Raw genomic sequence first — 22,617 nt, forward strand, 5'->3', positions numbered from 1 at the left:
CAAGGCACAGAGGGACAAAGTCAGCCGTGGGCAGGAACGTGGTCCTTGGAGCACCATGGTAACAAGGAAGAATGACTACAAACAGGTACTAACAGGAGAGTAATAACAGAAGTCCAAGAGAATAGACAGGTGGAGATCAGGTGGCCTTGATTTCTCAGTGCAAGAGGATGCAGGGCGGTGGCTGGAGCCTCCAGTTTGAGGCAGCGGACGGAGGGGGACAGAGAAGCAGGGAGGGAAACTCCAAAGAGCACACGGGGCTGGCGGGGAACCGCACACCCGAGGTCCCAGCGGCCTCTCGGAAGGTGGACCATCAGCCAGACAGGGACTCCCAAGGTCACCTTTCTGCACCATTTCTGAACAAATTATGTAAATTATGTAACGTTATAAGCAAAACAAACAAGGACCAGAGAAAGCTGCTGCAGACATGAAGCCCGGGAACAGGCAGAAGTAGCCCAGGAAGAGAACTGGGGCAGCGCCCCTCAGAGCACCCAGCAAAGAGGGCATCGGTAAGAAGCTACAGACATGAGACATAGCCGAGAAAGGACAGGCTTCTTCTACCCCCCAAGAAAAAGAAGGTAAGTAACAACGCCAAGAGAAGGAAAAAACATACAAGTCAGCTCTGATACAAAAATGAAAACACGTGGTATGGTTCTGAGTGAGTAAATGATTTAAAAAATCCCTGAAACATCTGCTGAGTGACAGAGATAAACGACCCAGGAGCCCAGGCTCTCCTCTGTGATTCTGCAGCGTACAACCCACACATGGGCAGAGTACCATAGAAGCAGCTCACTGATTTTCAATTTTCAAAACCAACTAATGGAGCGTTCATGACAGGACAGAGAGAAAGACACATGCAGCAAGGAGCTGAGATACAGTCTAATAAACTCAGAAACAGGATTAAGCATGACATTTAAAGTTTCAAAATTACCAAAAGAACAAAGTTAAAAAGTGGGAGATGGGAGTTAAATTCTTCATCTTACTGCTTGAAGTTGGTAAGATACCAAAAAATAAGCACATTATTTTGATTTCTGGAGCCAAATATCACAACTCTTACAACAAATAGGTTTTTAAAAATGGTTATGCTAGGAGGGAAAATTACTCTATGGACTTTGTACATGTTGCTTTTTATAGCAAATTTGAAACACAGATTCGGAATTAACGTGATGGTCAGAAAATAATTTTATAAGCCAGAAAAGGCCTCCCATTTCTTCATTATGTAAAGTAAAATCCAATTTCTGCTTTTGTCAGAAAATGTCTCTCACAAACAAGTAAGTGAAGGGGCGGTGGACAGCGGGCAGTTTCAGGGGAAGATTACTGAAAAGAGAGGTAAAAGTTGCCCAGGGAAACAGGAAAGGGAGCCCACGCACGAGATGCTAACTTCACGGTGGCATGAATCCCCAGTTATCTAACTGCTTCCTGAGATCCAGATTCAGGGAAGGCGAATGCCGATGGCCAGACTGACCCGGACCGCAGGTCTCCTCCTTGGCCAAAAAGACCATGAGTCGGCAGTGACAGAGGAAGCCATCTGCGGGGTCACCAATGAGCAGGAAGAAATGAAAGCAAGAATGGCTTTCACTCATTCACCCAGAGTCCCACTGCTGATGGGGTCAAAGAGCAGGCATTCTATGAAGCAAAAACTGAATAAGCAAAAAAACAAGTGGAAGACTTCAAAAGCTCAGTTGGAAGCCAAGGTCAGAGCCAAGGAGATAGCACAGAAGCTGAAGCGGCCAAGAGCGAGGAGATGGGCGTGACCAAGAGCACAAAGTCCTGTCCGAGAGCCAGTGCTGAAGTCCTCCGGGGACAGAGCTCAAGGGGAGGCCACGCAGAGGGCGACCTGCAGCAAGAACAGGACCCAAGAATGGGATAAAACACACAGCAGGCTGGAGAACAGTTACCTTAGGAAAAGACGGAGGAGTCATGAGGCAGAAAGAGCCAAGGGGAAACCAAAGAAAGCCCCCGGGATCTCCAGAGCGCAGCGCACCGGCCCTCCCGCAGGTGCCCCAGCGTGTTTGTCTGCCACCATCTCAGCAGATCCCTGCACGCTCCTGCCTCTCTGAATCATCACAGCCTTCCCCACATGCAGGAACCCTTTTTCTCCTTCTCTCGCCCCAAATTCAGAATTCAACACCAGGGCAGTACCTCGGGCTAAAGGGCTGAATACTCACCCCGACTTTCCGTAAGAGGTCCCCCACGATGTTGAGCGCGGAGATCCGAGCAGAAGGAGTAAGCGGACTGGCACCAAAACCGTTTGGTATAGCTAGAGGGAAAGGAAAGCGGGGGTGATTACACTTGCAGGCATCTTTCCCTTTTGTGGTCAGGTGTCCCTGAGCAGGATACACTCAGTGACAGGTCAATACGGTGTTCCAAACTGGGGACACGAGCTATAAAACGGAGACACCATACACTGTCTCCTTCAACTGATGGCTATTGAGACGACTCCAATTTTACATCACGAATAACGCTAAAAGGGCACATATCGTTAAAACATCTAGACGGATATTTCCAGAGAAGAGACTCCTAAAAATAGAACTGCTGGACCAGAGGATATGGCCCTTTCATCCACCTTAAGAGATCCTGCCAAAACGCTGATAAGGTCATGCCAATGTCAGTGATCTGTACGGCGATGCCCTCAATAATATTAGATGTGATCTTTTTTTTTCTTTGGTCAATTTGACATTTTGTTTTCTCTTTTGTTTCCTTAATAACTAGACATTTGAATCTCTTCTGGAAGTCATGTTTCTGATTTATGATTTGATACTGGGTTGTCTTTCCTTCAATCGATGGGCTAGGGCGCTGGACACCACAGATGGCCCCCCTTTCTCTCCTCGATCTTGAATTTCTCAGCATGGCATTTACCTTTCAAACTTTCTGCTCTACAGGTGGGGGAAGTTTTGGCTTCTTCACCTCAATATTATAAAATGTTGCTCCTATCTCCTCCTAATACTTTCCTAGGTTTTTTTTTTTTACATTTAGATCCTTTTAATTCAACAAATACCTAATTCTTTTTTCACCCAAAAGGATAACCAATTGTACTAATACCGTGTCGTGAACACTCTTTTCAGCTGAAATGACACTTTACCTACATGAATTCCCATTATACTTTAGTTCCATTAAACTATTAGTTTGTCCCACCGGAAATAGGCTGCTTTCATTGCTACAATGTTAAAATAGCCTGTGGTATCCTAAAGGAGAAAGCTTCCTGTTATTAAGCTAATCCAAACTTTCCTTGGCACATTTATTCTTCAGTGTAACTTTAAAACTTGCCAACTTAAAAAACCCTGTGTTGACTTTTATTAGAAATTTAAATTGCTAAAAACAAATAAATAAAAATTAAATTAAAAAGAAATTTAAATTGCTGGCTGATTCGGGGACAACGGCTGCTGTAAGAGGCTTCCCGTTCAAAATCGGGGTTCTCCAGTGTGACAGTCACATCTTTTTGAACGCCCCTCAGCAAAGGTTCTTGGTCACGCACATTTTTCAATTTACTTTTGAGGTACTGTACATGATGGGTAAGGGCTCTTGAGCTAAACTTCGAGAGGCAAATCCACCGCTGATGGCTACAGACTGTGGGAGCCTTAGTAAGTGGCCCACACTTTGAAGAGGGCTGATAACAGCACTTATGAAGTCATTGTGAAGTTTAAATTAGTTAATACACTCGTTAAATGCCTAGCACACTGTAAGTACTCAAGCCCTCACGCAGCTATTACTCTCTCATCCACTGTCCAGAGTCTCATCAGCTCGTAGTCGCTTTGCTGTGCGGCCGTTCGCTGTCCCTGGCCTCCAGAGTATCATCACCCTGAAGGCAGCGCCTTCACCGATTTACCAGGAGCCCCTCGGCATCCAGAATAACGTGCGGCATCTGACCAGAGCTCGACGGGCTAGAAAGAAGCTGCCATACTTTTCTCAGCAGGGACTTCCAGATCTCTTCTTCCCTTATTCTCCTCAAATTATGAAATCTGTGCTTTTATGGTGAGTTGTCTTAAATGCTTTTTGGCAACAGGCACTGTTACCAATGAAACGCAGTTACAGGCAGACCACCGAGCTCAGCCCCTCGGTCTCGCAATGACCTCTCATCTCCTGCTTCTCCTTAGCTCTGTGCCGCCTTCTCCATCACGCAGCTGCCGAGAGCCAACGCACAGCAGCTCTCAGGTTAGTGAAAGTCCTTGCCACCAGCTAAAACTGCGTCTGCCCAGACCAAGATTCTGGCCTTAGGGCTGACGTATCTTAATCCTGTGCCACAGCGAGCAAGCTCTGCGTCCCACTAACCTCGCCCAGCTCAGCGCAACCAAGTCCCTGAATTAAACCTCTAATGAGCTACTACAGGATGTACACGTCTCTGGGATTTAACCTCGACTGAAGCTCCACACTATCCTGATTCGTGCTTAACTAACGCATTTTCAGAACTTACCTGCAGAATTCTAATTGGCGTCTAAAAGCAAACCTTCATTAAATCTCAAATGTTAGGAATTCTGAGATCCTCAAATGCCCAAGGAGCCATTCTGAAACATGGACAGTGAGGGCTGCTAGTGACTGCCGTCATCTACACCTGACCTGCTCTAGGTGCTCAGCAGCAAACAGTACGAGGACACCCAGCAACACCCAGCACTATACAGCATTGCCACACTTCTCACCGAATGAGACCTTATGACTAGGAGAAGGCAGGGTGAGTTATCTATTCAAGGGCTACAGAGCACCAGTATTCCAGCTAATGCAAGTGAGAAACTGAATTTCCAATTTTAACTCGATTACATTAATAAAAATGTAAAGAGTCGCATGTGGCTAGTGGCTACGGGGTGGGCTGGAACAGACATAGAAGGTCACTATCTGCCTGGAGACAAAACCTTCTCCTATCATTCTGCAAGATAAAACCCTTTATTAAAAAAAGAGGGTGGGGTATCTAGGTGGTTCAGTGGGTTAAAGCCTCTGCCTTCGGCTCAGGTCATGGTCTCGGGGTCCTGGGATCAAGCCCCACATCGGGCTCTCTGCTCAGCAAGGTGCCTGCTTCCCCCACTCCTGTGATCTCTGTGATCTGTGATCTCTCTGTCAAATAAACAAATTAAAATCTCTAAAAAAAAAAGGGGGGGGAAGAGAGCTTCATTTTGGGAAGAAAAAAGTATGAAGGAGTGGGAGTGGCTGAAACATCTATAAGCTGGAAAAATGAAATAAATCTGAATTAAGTGCTTCCGGGTTCCTCTCTAGGGTTCTATGCAGTGTCTGCTAAATGGCTTTTCTGCTTATCTAGATTTTTAAAAAACACCTTTGCTGATGGCAAAAGAACATTCTTTATGTACTAGTCATCAGTGACTCCAAATGTCACCTCTGAAAACAGCCACGGGGGCGTGTAGGACGACAGCCTAGTCTGCCTGGGCCAGTCTTATGAGTGTGAAGGGTAGCTCGACCAGTCTTGGTAGGCTGCGTGTGAAGGCGTCTAGTCCCCGAGATCGGTTCGTTCTCGTGGCAGGGAGAGTCAGGGTTAACAGTAGTCAGCTTCCAGGGTAAGACAGCAGAAAGGCCACTTCCTTTCTTCTTTTTCCATTTTCCGACATGAGTGTGGATGACTGCTAGCATCAAAAGATCAACTTTGCCTGAAAACCTTCAACTTTTTAACATCACAACTGACTAAGCCACTCATATTACACGGGGCCACTGTCGCCCTGCTCCCCGTGTGGTTGTGGCCCCAGAAACCAACTTCTCTTTCCACCTCACAGCGCGCATGACCTCACCGACTCTACCCTGAAACCTCACATGCGCCTCACCCCGCCTCCCCAGCAAACCCTCCCCAGCTGGACAACCTCCCGCAGGTTCAGAAAGAAAAGACATCACAAACCTTTTGGTGAAGGAAAACTGTTCTCCGTGCCCTTGCCAACAGGAGTGGCTGGCAAAGAAAGTGACGCCTGGACCGCAGAGTCCATCTTTTCACAATCAAGGGTCGGAGAACTGGGGGCCGACTTTCTGGTTACCTCCTGTTGTCTTTCCCGGACTGCCAGTTCTTGTCTTAAATCTGCAAAATGGGGCACAGATAACAAAACTCACCAGAGGAAGCAAATCCATCCAGCAAAGTCACCTCTGAAATGCCATAAAGACGTCCTTCCTAAATTACAATTTCCTGAAAGTGGTTTCCTATGTAACACTTATTTGTTGGGGTATAAAAATGGTAACTCTACTGCCTAAGTGATCGTTGAGAGAGCTAGGATCAAATACAAATGCTCTTAACTAGAACAGTTAACTATGCTCATATGTTTAAAAAAAAAAAAAAAAAGAGCAGAGTCCAAAGAACTCGCAGTGAGCCTGCACAACACAAAACTAAATACTCTTTCCACCGCATTTGTTTTTATTTTGAAATGATATCCACTTTGGGGATTACTGCAAAATCAATGAAGTTTATTTTTGTAATTTTAAATGGGTTGGTATATTTTTTTTTAATAAAATATTTTATTTATTTATTTATTTATTTGACAGACAGAGATCACAAGTAGGCAGAGAGGCAGGCAGAGAGAGAGAGAGGGAAGCAGGCTCCCCGCTGAGCAGAGAACCCAATGTGGGACTCGATCCCAGGACCCCGAGATCATGACCTGAGCCGAAGGCAGCAGCTTAACCCACTGAGCCACCCAGGCGCCCAGGATGGTATTTTTTACTATCAAAATGCACTATATCATTTTAGAAAGGAAGTATTCAAAACAGTTGCAATTTTTTTCTTGCTTTCAAATACTGAATCTTTAAGCTAAAATTAACGTTTTCTTTTCCAGTTACACAACTGATGTACAGAACACTCATGTTAAAAAAGGATACAAACTTGCCCCATTTCTGGGTATGTATCCAAATGTCTACCATGGATAAATAAAGAAAATGCAGTACATGCATGTAATGGGAACTTATTCAGCCTCAAACAGGAAGGACATTGTGGCCCCAGCTACCGCACGGATGAGCTGTGGGCATACTACACTAAGTGAAAACGAGCCAGTCACAAGAGACCAGATACTGTGTGACTCCACGTCTGCGAGGTTCCTAGAGCCGTCAGATTCACAGACACAGAAAGGGGAATGGTGTTTCCAGGGGTTGGAGGAGGGGGAGGAGAGATAGACTGATGCACACTATTTATGCCTATGATGATTATACACCTTCCTTTAAAATTCTTCTTCCTGGGGCGCCTGGGTGGCTCAGATGATTAAGCATCTGCCTTCGTCTCAGGTCATGATCTCCAGGCCCTGGGATCGAGCCCCAGGTTGGGCTCCCAGCTTGGCAGGGATTCTGTTTCTCCCTCTCCCTCAGCCTCTCCCTCTGCTTGTGCTCTCTCTGCCTCTCTCAATCTCTCTCAACTGAATAAACAAAATTTTAATAAATAAATGAGTAAAATTCTTCTTCCCTCCCTCTTTTATTCGTATGTGGTAAAATGCAGATTATAAAGAAGAAAATGGTTTCTACGATAAGTGCACAGACACAGTGTTACTATTATGTGCCTAACACAAAATTATTTACATAGAAGCGAAAAGGAAAAAGCTAAACAAACCAGTCAATACACACACAATGGTAGCAGTTAATAAGGTTTTGGAAAACAGACCAGGATCTGAATTCCAACTGAAAAGTTTGGTTTTTTTTTTTTAGTTTTTGTTTGTTTGTTTGTTTTTTAAATTTGGGGGCGGTGGGAGAGAGCATGAGCAGAGGAAGGAGCGAAGAAGGAGAGGGAAAAGCAGACTCCGTAGTAAGCAGGGAGCCCAATGTGGGACTCAATCCCAGCACCCCAAAATCATGACCTGAGCTGAAGGCAGACACTTACTGACTGAGCCACCCAGGCATCCCCCACAACCGAAAAGTTCTAAGACTTTGGACAAAACTCACACTCTCCATGCCTCAGTTTTCTGACCTATAAAATGGGGATAATACTACCTACGTCTTACAGTTGACACTGTAGACATTAAGAGACTAAAAAGCACTTAGCCGTAGTGCTTGACGAAAGTAGATGCTTGACGAAAGTAGATAACGTACATAGTTTTAAAGGCGGTTCCTGAAGCTAGCATAGCCCTTGGGCTTAGGGATGGTAAGGTAAAGGATAAACGTTCAGTTGTCAATTTTACCTCTTGCTTCATCCTTTAACCGTTGGACGGACACCAACAAGGATTCCTTCTCGTCAAGCTCACTCTCTAAAAATGCATTGCGTTCGATGGCCTGATTTAGCCTTTGTTCAAAGTCTTCCAGTGAAACTATTGTTGCCCTAAAATAAAATAAAATAAAATAAACTGAAGTCCACGAATTAAATAAATAGCATGCAAATAGCTAATACAAAAGGAAACTGTCAGTTTCTCTCATGGCATTTCCTGACCTAGAAAGCCTGGCTGGGTTGAACGAGAATGGATCCCAGTCCCTTCCAGACTCTGGCAGCTTTTCGTATCTCTGCCACTACTCTGGGCCATTCAATATATGCTCTTAAATTCCCACCAAAATTCATCGCAGTTCCTTAAAAGGCAGGCGTTTATTACACACTGTATCTCCCCACTGGATTTTAAACACAGAACAATTGAAGTTTACGTGTTTTCAGGAAGAAAACTTTTCAACAATTTTAGAGAACATTAAGAATTAACTAAGAATCTGTTTAAAACACGAAGTCCCAGGTCCCTACCAACTCGTCCTCCTGCATCCCTCAGCTTACTCATTTACAACAGACGGTGCCAGGCACCTACTACGCACCCCACCCTACTACGTGCTACTTGCTACAGAAACATCATTCCCTGACCTCCAGCTCGAACTCAAGGCTCTGGCCAACTTTACCAAATGCTTTCAACTGTTGAAAGGTCTCTCAACTCCACCTGCTCTCCTCCAACCTCCTGCCCTGGCTTAGCTCCTCAACCGCCCCCCCTACCCTGGATCGCTCCTAAATGGTCCTCCTCCCTCCAATGCCTCAGCATGATCCTCTCGAAACTCAGAATCTGATGCTACTCCCAGGCTTAACAAATTCTTCAAAGAGCCCTTCCTTGCCTCCAGAATGGAGAGAGCACACAAGGCTCTCCCCACCCTGGCCCGACCACCCTCTGGCCTCATCCTGGTCAGCCACACCGTCTCCATGCGCTGCAAAGTGAAATACGCCCAGCTCCAGAGCTTTCCTGCCTCCCGGCCTTCACATCCCTCTCTCTACCTGCCTGGCCTCCTTCCTCCTTGCCTACTCTGTGGCAGCTGCAACGCCAGCGGCCGACATGTCCCACCCCTCCGACGTGTTCCGCCCCCGGCTCCCGTCCTCCACACCCTGCAGCCCTCCACACCCTGCAGCCGCCTGCACACGCACTCCCTGCTGGAGCAGTTGTCATGAGAACCGTCCCCACATGTCACACCCAAGGCAGCCTCCCCTCTAGCACTGGGCCAGGCACTGAAGAGTTACCCACATATCAATAACCATACAGTGAAAGGATCTCAGTTTGGATGGTTAAGAAACAACGAATTCCAACCCCAGGGGAGCCACTCCGGCCACACCACACCATACAACCGTGAGGGAAGCGGCACCCGCGAAAAACCCATGTGCTGGTGTGAAAGGCCAAGAGAAGGGAAAGGAGTAGGGATGGACAGACAGATGGGCGAGGAAGAAACTAGACTTCAGGTAGCAGACGCAGGGCGGATGACAAGCATGGGAGGACTGAGAACACGGAGGGAAAGACGGAGGAACGGAGGACACAGGCTTCAGAGGAAAACCAACAGGAACGACGGGGGACGGGGCAGTGGGGAAGAAAGCCCTCAAAGGATCCAATCTGGGGACATGAGGGTTTGCGGTGAGCGCTGACATGATGGGGCATGAAACCACGAAAGGCGATGTTCTAGAACCAAGACCCAGGGGACAGGCCGAGCACAGAGACCCAGACCTGCCTTGCAGCCACCAGCCGGACACCCGGCCCTGCTCACCGCTTGGCACGCTCCAGGTCGTCGTTGGCCTGTTCCAACTCCCGCACGTACTTGTGCAGCTGCTCCTTTATGGCCCGGGTCTGACTCAGGTCATCCTCCAGCACCGACACCTGCTTGTAGCTCTGCGCGTACTGGTGCTCCAGCTTCTCCTGGATGTGTGGGCACAGGAAGGCGAGGGTGTCACTAAACACAGCTCTCCTTAGCAAAGAAGTAACCCAAGACACGGACATGGGGGAGACCCAAGGAACTCACCCCCCATCTGAGCTGATGGGAGAAGTAGCCCTCTCCTCCTTATAACATGTAAAACTGAAAAAACAAAACAAAACAAAAACCCAAAAACCCACATTCATTCCAAGTAGACTGCTGCCCTCAGAACCCCGCGAGCAAACTACGGCTCCGAGCTCCCCGCCTTCCCCCAGACCATGCTCCACCGGGCCCAGAGATGGCTCAAGCGCTGGGCAATGGCCAGTGCTGAACAGCAGCAAACGGGCCTGATTTTTTCACTCGTGGAAATACCTTTTTTAAAAGAAATTTTTTTTAACCCCAACTGAACTTCAAAACTAGAGAGGCTATGAACAATAATGAAACAAACGTGTATTTCATACAAATACAATGTTAAAGTGACCTGGAATGAGGCCATCTGTCAAGCCGGGCCACTTCTGAAAACGATGGGAATTACAATACGATACTACAGCAGCAGTGTAGCTAAAAAACGGACAGCTACAGAGCTTCTAAGTGAACGCCTCAACGCCAAGCCACCTGTCTCTGGTCCCATGAAAGGAAAGTTTATTTCAAAACTTGACTTTGAGCCTCCACTACTTTCCCGCCACAGGCCGCTTGGAGGCTCCGCCGAGAAAAGAGTCTATTTCCCAGGTTGCCGCGAGCGGCCCACGAGACCCCAGCTCCCCCCGCCGGTTACCTTCAACGCTTCCACTTCGTACTTCAGTCTTTGGTTGTCAGCTTGCAGGTCTCTGTTCCTCTGCTCGGCCTGTACTAACTGTGCCTCCAGCTCTGCTTCCAGCTCCCTGCTCCCCTCCTGGAATTCCACTAGCTCATCCCGAGCCTCCTGGAAGCTGATCAGAGATCACGTGGGAACGAGGAGTCAAAGCAGGAAGCAGAGTCAGCCCAAAGATGATCACCGCCAGTTCAAGAATGCGGCCTGAGCGCCGGCACCACCGTAAACTACACTACACAGTAAAGACAACCAGTTCTGCAGCTCTGACTCTGTATTCGGGGGTTCAGTGAAAGTGAGTTAAAAGGCCCAAAAGGGGGACGCCTGGGTGCCTCAGTTGGTTAAGCAGCTGCCTTCGGCTCAGGTCATGATCCCAGCGTCCTGGGATCGAGTCCCGCATCGGGCTCCTTGCTCGGCGGGGAGCCTGCTTCTCCCTCTGCCTCTGCCTGCCATTCTGTCTGCCTGCGTTCGCTCTCTCTCCCTCTCTCTCTGACAAAAAAAAAAAAAAAAAAGGCCCAAAAGGGGGGCCCCTGGGGACCTCAGTCGGTTAAGTGTCTACTTTCAGCTCAGGTCACAGTCCTGGAACCAAGCCCCACGCTGGGCTCCCTGCTCAGCCAGGCGGTCTGCTGGTCCCGCTCCCTCTGCCCGGCTCCTGCTCGCTCTCTCGGGTTCTCTCTCAAATAAATAAAGGCTTTTTAGAAAATTTAAAAATTTAAAAAAAATTTTAAAGGCCCAGAGGACTCACATTTTATATACTCACGACTAGATCCTTCTTATTTAAGGTATAAATAAAGCAGCACATACACTACACCACAAAGTAGTTTAATATTTAGGTAATGTTTTTCAATACAGTTGTTCTCCTTTGTAATTTTTTTTTTAAGATTTTTCTCTATTTGAGAGAGAGAGAGAAAGAGAAAGAGTGCCCACAGTGAAGAGGGGAGGAGCAGAGAGAGGAAGGGAGAGAATCTTAGGCAGACTCCCCGCTGAGCACGGAGCCCAACTCGAGGCTCACTCCCATGACCTGATCATGACCAGAGCAGAAACCAAGAGTGGGGCACTTAACTGACTGAGCCGCCCAGGAGCCCCTCTATTATTTAATTTTATCCATTTGAAAGTGTTATTCTGAGAAGGGGTCCACAGGTTTCCCCAGCCTATTAAGGCACCTATGGCATAAAAAAGATTAAGAACTCCTGCCGCAGACAGAGCCTTCTAGATCCATGGGCACAATACAGGAACAGCCTTCAACAATAACAATGAAACAGTGGTAAAAAGTTTGATAACAAGCTCTGTAAACAAAAGCAGGAAAACGTGTGTGTATGTTAGAGGATGTTTTAAAAAGAAATCTAAGACAAATGTTGGTGCTCAAAGGTCATTATGTAAAGCTTCCCCAACTAATTAAAATAAGTGAGACTTTATAAAATGCTCCATACCCGTGAAACTCTTCTCGCCCCCTTCCCAGCTCTGCTGGCTCCCGACACTGACAACGCTTGCCTGGAAAGAACTAGACTCTGCTGTGCGTGCCCCACACAGCCCACTGGCATCTCCAAAGACTGCACAAGGCGGTGGAATCAGGGCACACACAGCAGGCCCAGGATGGCCAAACGCAGTAAGCACAAAAGAAGGTTAACGACCAGAAGAAATCACAAACGTGAAGTTTTCTTATTGTTTTAATAATCTGAGTAACAGGGGCGCCTGGGTGGCTCAGTGGGTTAAAGCCTCTGCCTTCGGTTCAGGTCATGATCTCAGGGTCCTGGGATGGAGTCCTGCATCAGGCTCTCTGCTCGGCAGGGGGCCTGCTTCCTCCTTTCTCTCTCTCTGTGCCTGCCTCACTGCCTACTTGTGATCTCTATCTGCCAGATAAATAAATAAAATATTTTTAAAAATAATAACAATAATTTGAGTAATAAAGATTTATGCATTTTCATGCTATTTCAATACAGCAATGCTATGACTATTTCCAGAATCCCAAACCTAAATCTGAAACTCTAAATTCAGCTTTATGCTTAAATAAATAAATAAAATACATTGGCTAGAAATGGCATATTCTAAATGCCCTCCCCTATTTTCAGGATGCTTTCCAATATTACCTTTGTTTATACTTCAAGGAAAGTTCCTTCCAGTAGGCAGTTTCCTCCTTTAAACTTGAAAAATCTGGTATATCTTCACCATCCATGATCAAGAAAGCCTGTGAAATATTAAAGACAACCTATGACGTTAAACAGAGAACAGGGGCACCTGGCTCTTGGGCGGCGGAGGGGGCAGCTCTTGACCTCCGGGGCATGTCAAGCCCCGCACTGCGTGGAGAGCTTACAATCAACCAGTCAATAAATGACAGCTGTTAAAAATGAAATCCTACGAAATAAGAAAAAATTTCCAAAGAGAGAACACAGGAATCTAAAAGTCTAAAATCTGGGACATTAAATCAGCATTCTGGAGGGAGGTAAACACGACAGGTTCTGAGAGCAAATAACGACTCTAAGTCAGACACATAAATCACTTTACTGCCCCAACCTCAGGGCCCACCAGGCCCACGGACGACGTCAGGACAGGAGATCCGCAGCGTGGTCGGGTGGAAAGGCACGTGGGGCACTCTGGATAGAGGTACCAGCTCCCAGTGAACCGGCCCCACAGGACCGTCCCGCACCCCAGGCCCCAGCAGCTGGTCTTCCGGGAATCAGGTGACAGAAACAAGGTCACTGTCCAAGCTGACGCTCCTCCTGTGTGTCCCTCCTTGCCGCACAACCGCTTCAGGAGACCTAGCAGAGCCTGCACCTGGTGACGCACTAGCAAGTCGGACCACGTTCTCAGTAATTCACTATTATTACAGTTCTAAAAACTTAATTATCTGAAGTCCAAAGCTTCCTCCACGAGCTCACTCATCCCCAACTTTAATGCTCTCTCATCTTGGTTGCTCTCCTGAAGCATGGGGGGCAGGGGGGAGGTGTGGAATATCTGTGACATCACATTTGGACTGACCACCTAAAAACCCCGATTGGCTGGCCAGAAAATGAAACGCCACAGACCCTGGGCTCACTCTACATTCATACCTGGAGCAAAATGCCTGCCCTCCCTCCTACAACCCCCTTCCCACGCATCGCACTTTGTGTTCCAACAACACTGATCAAAACGGTCTGAACGTGACATTCTGTTTCAGGCCTGGCTGTTTCCTCCGCCTGGAACGGCTCTCCCTTCCTAATGCATTTGGAAAGCTCCTATGTGTCCTTGAAAACCTAGCTGTCATCTTTTCCAGAAAGCCTTTCTTGCCCTCAGACAGCACTGAAATCTGCCACACTCTTGTTACATCACACCCCACAACTGCTTTCCTGGACAGACTTACCACACGATAAAGCACTTGCTGAAACCTGTGTCCCCGTCAGGCTGTGTATCATTCTTATTTCGACCCAGGGCCGGGTCTGCACAATAGATTTTCAGTGACATCAGCTAAACGAAACCAAAATTAAATCCACCTAATGCACACTCGGCAGCAAGAACTAACGAGCGGCTTTAAAAGTAAATTAAGAGAAGCCCAGAGTTCACACAGCACAAGTTACTCATACAGGCTGAGCAAGAAGCCACAGACCAGAAACTCCCGCTTCAGGGCAAGTGTGCCAAGAGGTACGAGAGTGATGTCTCGCTGAGTGATATAAACGCGTAACTCGACACACTTAGCTGGAGGCTGACCGGTGCGTTCTGTCGCAACCGAGTCTTTCCGGACCACGCCACCTTCTCTGACTTTCGGCATCTTCGCCGATCTTCCAATTACCCGAAATGACCAAGCCGTCTGAGTTCTCTGAAAAGAGATGGATTCTTGACCATGCTTTGCGCGCCTCATGGCACCAGGCGTAATGCCTGGCGCAGAGAAGTACAAGTACTTCCAAGCATTTATTGAGTTACTGCTACGTGTCAGGTGAGGTACTGGAGGGGTACCTGGCACCCCAGGCAGGCCCCCTCCAGTGCCGTCAGCCCTCCCTTGGCTGGACCACTCCACTCTTGGACATGCGCTGAGAGCCCACAGCGCATGAAAATGGAAACCTCACAGAGGGGGAGGCCTGCCCGGACTGGGCTCTTAGGTTCCGATTCTGCCATTCAACTCCTTAAGCCGTCTGCTTAACCCCTCAAGGTCTCCGTTTTCTCCTCTCATGAGAGTCTGGAACAGATGACCAGTCTCTTCAAGTCTGCACAGTGACTACTAAATATTACGGATCGATTTTACATCATCAGAGATCCCCATTCGCACTCCATGTCCCCGGTTGTAGGATGATCTTATTTATAGCTACAGTTTGTAGTAAGGGGTTAATGAGGGTGAGGCTGGTCGAACAGAAGTATTTGTACTTCAAAAGAATGTCCAAAACCCTGAAGGTATCACCCCGTGGTTTCAACAACTCTTGAGAACTCCTGCGTCCTGTCTCGTGGAGGTAAGGGGCAGATTTCATATTAACAATCACTGCACGAAGCGGCACCTCAAGGTGAGGCAACAGTGTGTCCCTTGAATGCTCTCCGTAAGGTCTTTCCCAAAATTGAAATCCATCTGAAATCTATGAATCCAGCCCTGAAGAACCTCATGGGTACAGGTCCTCCACTCATCCTGTGAACACTGGCAACCACGTATCAAACACTGGCAACCACGTATCGATGAGCAGTTCAAATATTCAGATGCTGATACACACACTCCAATAAATTATGGCTTTGTAAAATGTTACGAAGATCACAGGCACGCAAGCAGCAAAGTTCATTGCTACTTACTTTCCCTCAAATAAGAAATATTTTTTTTAATGAAAGGGAAGTCTCTCCAGCTGGTTCCTTGAGGGCAGAACCAGTGTCTTATTTAAGGGAACATGGGAGAAATTCAACAAATGTTTGAAATGACTTATACTCTTCCTCTCATTAGTCCCTCTCTACTTTCTAAAGTACTGCTTTCCTTTATGAAGACGTAAATTCCTATTTCGGGAATAGTGGAAGCAAAAAAACACTTGTGAGCAGTTTATTTCTGCCTCACAGGGCACCACCACGTACTCCATCAGGCCTGTAAGACCCACCACTGCCTGTTAGACATGGCCAGTCTGACGCACGCCAGGCCACGTCCACAGCCCCATACAAGCTCCAAACAGGCTCCGCCCCAAAGAACGGGGGGTAGAGGGGACTCGCTGGGCAGAGCCTGAGAGCCACAGCCACACACTTGCTATCTAAAATAATCACTGTCCAGCCCTTCGGTCTCTAATAGAAATGGACAACCGAGAAGCACCAGACAAATGAGAAGACCCAGGAACACAAGAAAATCCTAGGAGCTACTGAACTGAGCGGAAACAGGTAATCCAGACAATGAGAGAATTTTTTTCTCCTGCAAGAACTCAGGAGGATGACCTCCCACACACTTCCTGAGACAGTTACACAAGGCAGAGAAAACCACACCAGGGCAGCACCAGGTGCAAGGAACAGCGGCTCCAACTCAGGACTGCGAGGAAGATAAGGCCCCAGATGAAGCCAGGCCCCCGCTCAGCCACATGGGTGGCTCCAGGGGAAACGAGGAGTCCCGTGTCACAGGCAGCCTGGGAAGCGAGATCCATCTGAGCTTGTGATGAAAGCACAAGGGGGGGGGGGGGTGGCGCCTGGGTGGCTCAGTGGGTTAAGCCGCTGCCTTCGGCTCAGGTCATGATCTCAGAGTCCTGGGATCGAGCCCCGCATCGGGCTCTCTGCTCGGCAGGGAGCCTGCTTCCTCCTCTCTCTCTGCCTGCCTCTCTGCCTGCTTGTGATCTCTCTGTCAAATAAATAAATAAAATCTTTAAAAAAAAAAAAATGCACAAGGGGGACACCTGGCTGGCTCAGTCAGGAGGCTGTGTGATTGCTGATCTCAGGGTGGTGAGTTCAAGCCCCTGTTAGGGATAGAGATTACTTAAAAATAAAATCTTGGAAAAAAGCAAGTGAAAATTCCAGAGAAATGAAAACACAGTATAAGAAGGTCCTGACCTTTACATACATTTTTAAATTAAGTATCTTAAGTCGAAAATTCTTAATTTGCTGATTATATACTTTGTAGCTTACAGTCACCTGGCAGCCATCTTGGTCCCACAGGGATGTCACTGTCATGCTTTGCACCTTGTCTAGGTGACATGTATGCCTTTCTGGAATTGGGTGACTCAAGCCTCTTCGGTATTTCAACATTTTCTTCACAGGTAGGATACTTGTGAAGTTTTCAGGGCTCTTCCTGTTACTAGGCAGCAACTGCTCCTGGGGGATCATGTGGTCCATGGCCCAGAGTCCTTAACGGAAGTTCATGACTATCAGATGCCGTCCTTGCACCTAATATTTATTTGAATGTATTTAACATGGAGCCAATCCTTCTACAAACAAACTCTATCTGTAGCAGGACTGCCTCCAGCTTATCATGCACATGCCCAATGTGAAACTTTCCTGGGTGAGGCCGCTCTAAGTTGTGTTCCCCAAGGAATCTGTTTACACTTCTGGGTGTCCTATAAAGTATCCATTTATTCCTGATTTTTGTTGCTTAAATGCGGCCACATTCTTAACACAATCACCGATATTGCCATCAGCATTCCCTGATGACTTGGGTTATAAACAGAGTTTCCTGAGAGGCTTTTTCAGTATCCAACTCCATTTCTTGTGTCCTGCCTATCCAACTCCTTAGTTCAGTGCCAAGTAACAGTAGCAAAACCACTTATTAGTGTGTTTTTATTTTACACGTGCATCTCCTATTTTCTTGCTGAATCTTACGCAAAGTGAATGTTGACGCCAATTTTTCCAATTAACAGGCTACTTTTACAACCTGTTTATTGGTCCCGTAAACAGTATAATTTACAACTGAAACCTTTTACTAAAATGACCATCTTTCCCAGAAGAAACCAATTAAAGACATTCAGCCTGGAAACAAGGGGTAGAAGCAACACAGCGTAGTAGTGCAGAGCCCTGACCCTGGAGTCAGACTCCTCTATTCACTAGCTGGATAACCTTGGGCAGGTTACTCAACCACTCTGTGCCCCCCCTTCCTCACCTGCCCAATGGGGATAATAATTAAAATAGGGCTGTTATGAAGATTAAGGGAAGATTAGGGGAATAAGTATTTGTAAAGTACTTAGTACAGAGCCTGGCACATAGTATATGCAGCATAAATTTTATTAAATTGTGAAAAAAAAATAGTTCAGCAGTGAATCTCTTAAGTATGACTGCAAAATAAATGTACTTCGGCATTTATAACCTACAAACGATCCCTCAATCTCTTCCAGAAGCTATACACGTAGTCCCATGATACCACCATTCCTGAAAACACTTTTTAAAACCTCTTTTGGGGGACGCCTGGGTGGCTCAGTTGGTTGGACGACTGCCTTCAGCTCAGGTCATGATCCCGGAATCCCGGGATCGAGTCCCACATCAGGCTCCCAGCTCCATGGGGAGTCTGCTTCTCCCTCTGACCTTCTCCTAGCTCATGCTCTCTCTCACTGTCTCTCTCTCAAATAAATAAATAAAATCTTTAAAACCTCTTTTGGAATAGCCCTGAAGAACAAAATTAAAAACGGGGGAAAAAAAAGTTATTTCTTTGTGGTCACACCTCATTCTTACTGCTTCCTGACTGCTTTATCCAACTTTATCACTCTGATTTTATTCATCAGAAATACCCTTTCCAGGGGTGCCAGGGTGGCTCCGTGGGTTAAACCTCTGCCTTCCGCTCAGGTCATGATCCTGGAGTGCTGGGATTGAGCCCCGCATCGCATCGGGCTCCCTGCTCAGCGGGAAGCCTGCTTCCCCTCTCTTTGCCTGCCTCTCTGCCTACTTGTGATCTCTCTCTCTGTCAAATAAATAAATAAATAATCTTAAAAAATAATAAAAATTAAAAAGAAATACCCTTGGGGCACCTGGGTGGCTCAGTCAGTTAGGCCGCTGCCTTCGGCTCGGGTCGTAGTCCCAGGGTCCTGGGATCGAGTCCCACATCGGGCTCTCTGCTCAGCAGGAAGCCTGCTTCTGCATCCCCCCACCGCCTGTCTCTCTGCCTACTTGTAATCTCTGTCAAATAAATAAATAAAACCTTTAAAAATAATAATAATAAATAAATAAAGGGATACCCTTTCCAAATATCAGAATTTTTACAAATGACCAAAATTTGCCACCACTGCAGATATTCAAAAGACCTTCTCCGGCCTGTAAAGACAGTCTGTTCAGTTTGCTTCAGGTTACAGTGGGAGGATGTGTTCACTGTGTTATTTGAAACTATGTAACTGGAGATACTAAGGCTACAGAAAGTTAGCCAATATGGAAAAATTCACTGCTCAAAATTTTTTTTTAAAAAAGCTTTAATGATACATCGATAATCTTATGAGGCTGAAATAAAAGCAGATAATTATGTACTCTCCCCTGCTACCCAAACCTTCCCTCCATCCCATGTCTCATACAGATGGGAGGATGGATCTCAAAAGTACGACAACTTCTACATGGGGCATTATCACACTGTACGTGACCTTCAGATGGTCAGCAACTGACAAATCAACTCATCTGGGTGTAAAACAGCCTGTCCAAAATGCTACACTTACCCAGAAGCTACTTTTAGTGCAATATCCATCTCCTATGATATTGCCATTCTATTAAAAGTTGTAGTATCGACTAATGAGACTGAGAGAGTTCTTCTGGAACTCACTGTAGGTGATACGTGCCTTTGAACCAAAATCTACCTCTCCCAAAGGTGACATTTACAGAATTCTTTCCTTTTCAAAGCTGATCATAAATACGATCTCCCGGGGCACCTGGGTGGCTCAGTGGGTTAAAGCCTCTGCCTTCAAATCAGGTCACGATCCCAGGGTCTCAGGAGAGCCCCGTATCAGGCTCCCTGCTCAGCAGAGAGCCTGCTTCCCTCTCTCTCTGCCTGCCTCTCTGCCTTCTTGTGATCTCTGTTAAATAAATAAAATCTTTAAAAAAAAAATTGAGAATAAAAACAAGTTTTGCAGATGTCATGAAAGGCAGATCTAAGTTTTTACTGAGGTTTCCACTTATTCTGAATGTCCCTTATCCAACTTCAATTTATTTAACAAGTCTACACCGAACTGCAAAAGAATAGCTTCGTAAGATTTAGCAACTGCTGTGCGGACCAGGTCAGCCTCTAACCAGGGCCAGCCCAAGGTTTTCTTTTTTACTTCTAATCTCTCAGTTTTAAATATTAGTTTTAATAAAAATTCAGAAGAGCTGGGGCGCCTGGGTGGCTCAGTGGGTTGAGCCTCTGCTTCGGCTCAGGTCGTGATCTCGGGGTCCTGGGACGGAGCCTCACATCCAGTTCTCTGCTTGGTGGGAAGCCTGCTTCCCTCTCTCTCTCTGCCTGCCTCTCTGCCTACTTGGGATCTCTGTCAAATAAATAAATAAAATCTTAAAAAAAAATTCAGAAGAGCTATCTTCCTCCTCTCCCCGTTACTTCTCTTCAACCCATGACTTAGTGCTGCACGATTTAGCAAAGCCATTACCCTATTTCAGAAGTGGATTAAGAGCAACACAGTTCATCAGACAGAACAATTACCAGCGACCCATGAACATTTCAGACAGAGAACGATTTTCTTAACGACCCAGTATCAGTTTTTTGTTTTTTTGTTTTAGATATTTATTTATTTGAGAGAGAGCACAAGCAGGGGGAGTGGCAGAGGGAGAGGGAGAAGCAGAGCCTCGGATGAGCAGGAAGCCCAATGCGGGATTCGATTCCAGGACTCTGGGATCACGACCTGAGCCAAAGGCAGACACTTAACCGTCTGAGCCACCCAGGCATTCCCCCCACCCTACCCCCGCCCCAGTAGCAGTTCTTATCCTGAGTAAGTCTGCTCAAAAATACTCGAATGCATCTTCTTCCTACTAGCTTCTGACATATTTTCAGCAAGCCAAATTTTCTGCTGTGCTTTCTAGCTGAGAAGGGTATAAAAATCTCACACACACACACACACACACACACACCGTAACGTCGAGGCTAGAGCCATAAATTCTGATCCAAACGAAGCCACTCACCAACTGGTGGAATCCAAACTGCGGCGTAGATCACTTCCTCCTCCCACCCACCCCAGCTGGGCTCAACTTCCCCATCCGTGCAATGGAGGTAACAGAATCAGGCACCACCCAGGGAGATGAGGCTCCCGAGACAGCAAGCAGCGTTCTGGGACGCGTCAAGGTGCTGCCGAATTAGAATGTAATTATCAACACCGAAGGAACCCGCACTGCCTCGGCAAAACTTAAAAGGTGACTTCGTTGCTTACCAGCCAAAAAAAAAAAAAAGGAAGGAAAGAAAAAAAAAAAAGGCTAGCAGACAGGCAACCCGAACCCGTCTGGGGACACTTCTGCGAACTCCAGGAGGGACGGGGAGTCACGGGGATGCCAACGAAGCCCGACGTGGGCCGCTGCCGCCCCCCGCTCGGAGAGGCCCCGGGACCTGGGAATCCGAGCCGGCCGACAGCCTGCCCGCCCAGGGCGCTCGGGGGGAGGCGGGGGAGGGCTGGGCGCGCCGCGGCCACCAGCGCCCCGGCTCGCGGTGCCACGTCCCGGCCTGCGTCCGCGCACCCCTCGTCCCGGCCCCGGCCACCCCCTCCCTGGACCACACCTCGGACCGGGGCGGGCAGGGGTTGCGGGGGGCAGTTAGAGCGGTTGGAACAGTCGCCCGGGGCCGGCCGCCCCCAGAGCCCGGGCCCGACTCGGCCCGGTGGGGCCTCGCACCCGGCCCACGGGCGCGGCGGGCTCCCCCGGGGACAGGCCTCGGCGCCGCCACCCGGCCCGGCCCCCTCGGGAGCGGCCCCGCACCGCCCGCTCACCTTCAATGTGTCAAAAGCGCATGTTCGCCGCCGCTCGACCGACGTCTCCGCTCCGCTGGCCTGGCCAGGCCCGCCCAGCCACTCGGCTCGGCTCCCCTCCGCAGCCCAGAGCTCCACTCCGCGCACCTCGGCGCCCGGCTCCTCCCCGACACGTCAGGGGCCGCCTCGGTGTCCGAGGCCATTCTGTGACGCACGGGGGCGGGGCCCGGAGCGTGCGCGCGAGCGCGCGCGCGGCCGGGGCGGGGCTGCGGCCGGGATGGCGTCACGCGAGGGGAGGGGGGCGGGCCGGGCCCGGCGCGCTGACGTCAGGATGGCGGCGGCCTCTGCGCAGGCGCCCTCAGTCGCCGCGGCTCCCCCAAAACAGCTGAGCGGGTCCGGAAAGTGACGCCCCAAGGAGGGGGGTGCGGGAGTGACACCCTCTAGCCTCCGCGTTTTTCAGCCACCGAGGTCCTTCGAGTGTCCGTGTGCCCGGGCGCCCGTTCGTAACGCGACTCTCGGGTCTGATCTCACCCCGTAGCACACCCCCGAGCACCCTGCAGAGTAACAGGGGTATCCCCGTCCCCCTCGTCACTCCCACGGGGATCTGCGTGCTGTTCGCGCTCTCCCTCCGGCTGGCACTGTGTGCCCGGACTTGTCTTCCCCCGCAGACTGTAAATGCCCGGAGAGCAGGACCCCCCCCCCAGGTCTTTCTCGTTCCCACCGGGAGCTTGCACACTAAGTGGGCGCTCAAATACTTGTTGATCAGAATGAATGGATTCGCTGGGGGGAATACAAGTAACATCCACTTACATATTTTGCATATCTGAGCGTACATTTATTTGGGGGTGTATCGATACAGGGGCCCCTGAAGCCTGGCCTCCTAGGTGACTTGGGAGGGAAGAGGGCCGAGGGGTGCTCAGCTCAGAAAGGGGGGAGATGAGGCTGAGCAACGGCTTGGGGAGCGGAAGCTAGAACGGAGCTGTTTTAAAAAACAACTCTGGGAACTTTGAGTGCACAATGTGCCGT

General features: G+C 48.4%; 1 protein-coding gene across 6 annotated transcripts in view; it reads right to left on the bottom strand.

Moving 5' to 3' along the window:
* NDEL1 (nudE neurodevelopment protein 1 like 1) overlaps positions 1-22,617 on the bottom strand; it is a 52,532-nt gene that overhangs the window by 14,628 nt on the left and 15,287 nt on the right. For 3 of the 6 annotated variants that reach the window (XR_007123441.1, XM_047707829.1, XM_047707830.1), the window contains exons 1-7: positions 21,613-21,745; positions 12,922-13,019; positions 10,802-10,955; positions 9,883-10,031; positions 8,073-8,209; positions 5,828-6,001; positions 2,166-2,257 (exon numbers count right to left, since the gene is read on the bottom strand). Coding sequence is in view for 5 of the 6 variants with exons in the window: in XM_047707829.1 (XP_047563785.1) it covers positions 2,166-2,257; positions 5,828-6,001; positions 8,073-8,209; positions 9,883-10,031; positions 10,802-10,955; positions 12,922-13,007 (792 nt within the window). In the remaining variant the exon portion in view is untranslated. Of the gene's footprint in view, positions 1-2,165; positions 2,258-5,827; positions 6,002-8,072; positions 8,210-9,882; positions 10,032-10,801; positions 10,956-12,921; positions 13,020-14,499; positions 14,619-21,612; positions 21,766-22,617 lie in introns of those variants that run through there. The other 3 variants (XM_047707832.1, XM_047707827.1, XM_047707828.1) reach the window with 3 other exon arrangements.

This window comes from Lutra lutra, chromosome 16, assembly GCF_902655055.1.
Source record: "Lutra lutra chromosome 16, mLutLut1.2, whole genome shotgun sequence".
Lineage (NCBI taxonomy): Eukaryota > Metazoa > Chordata > Mammalia > Carnivora > Mustelidae > Lutra > Lutra lutra.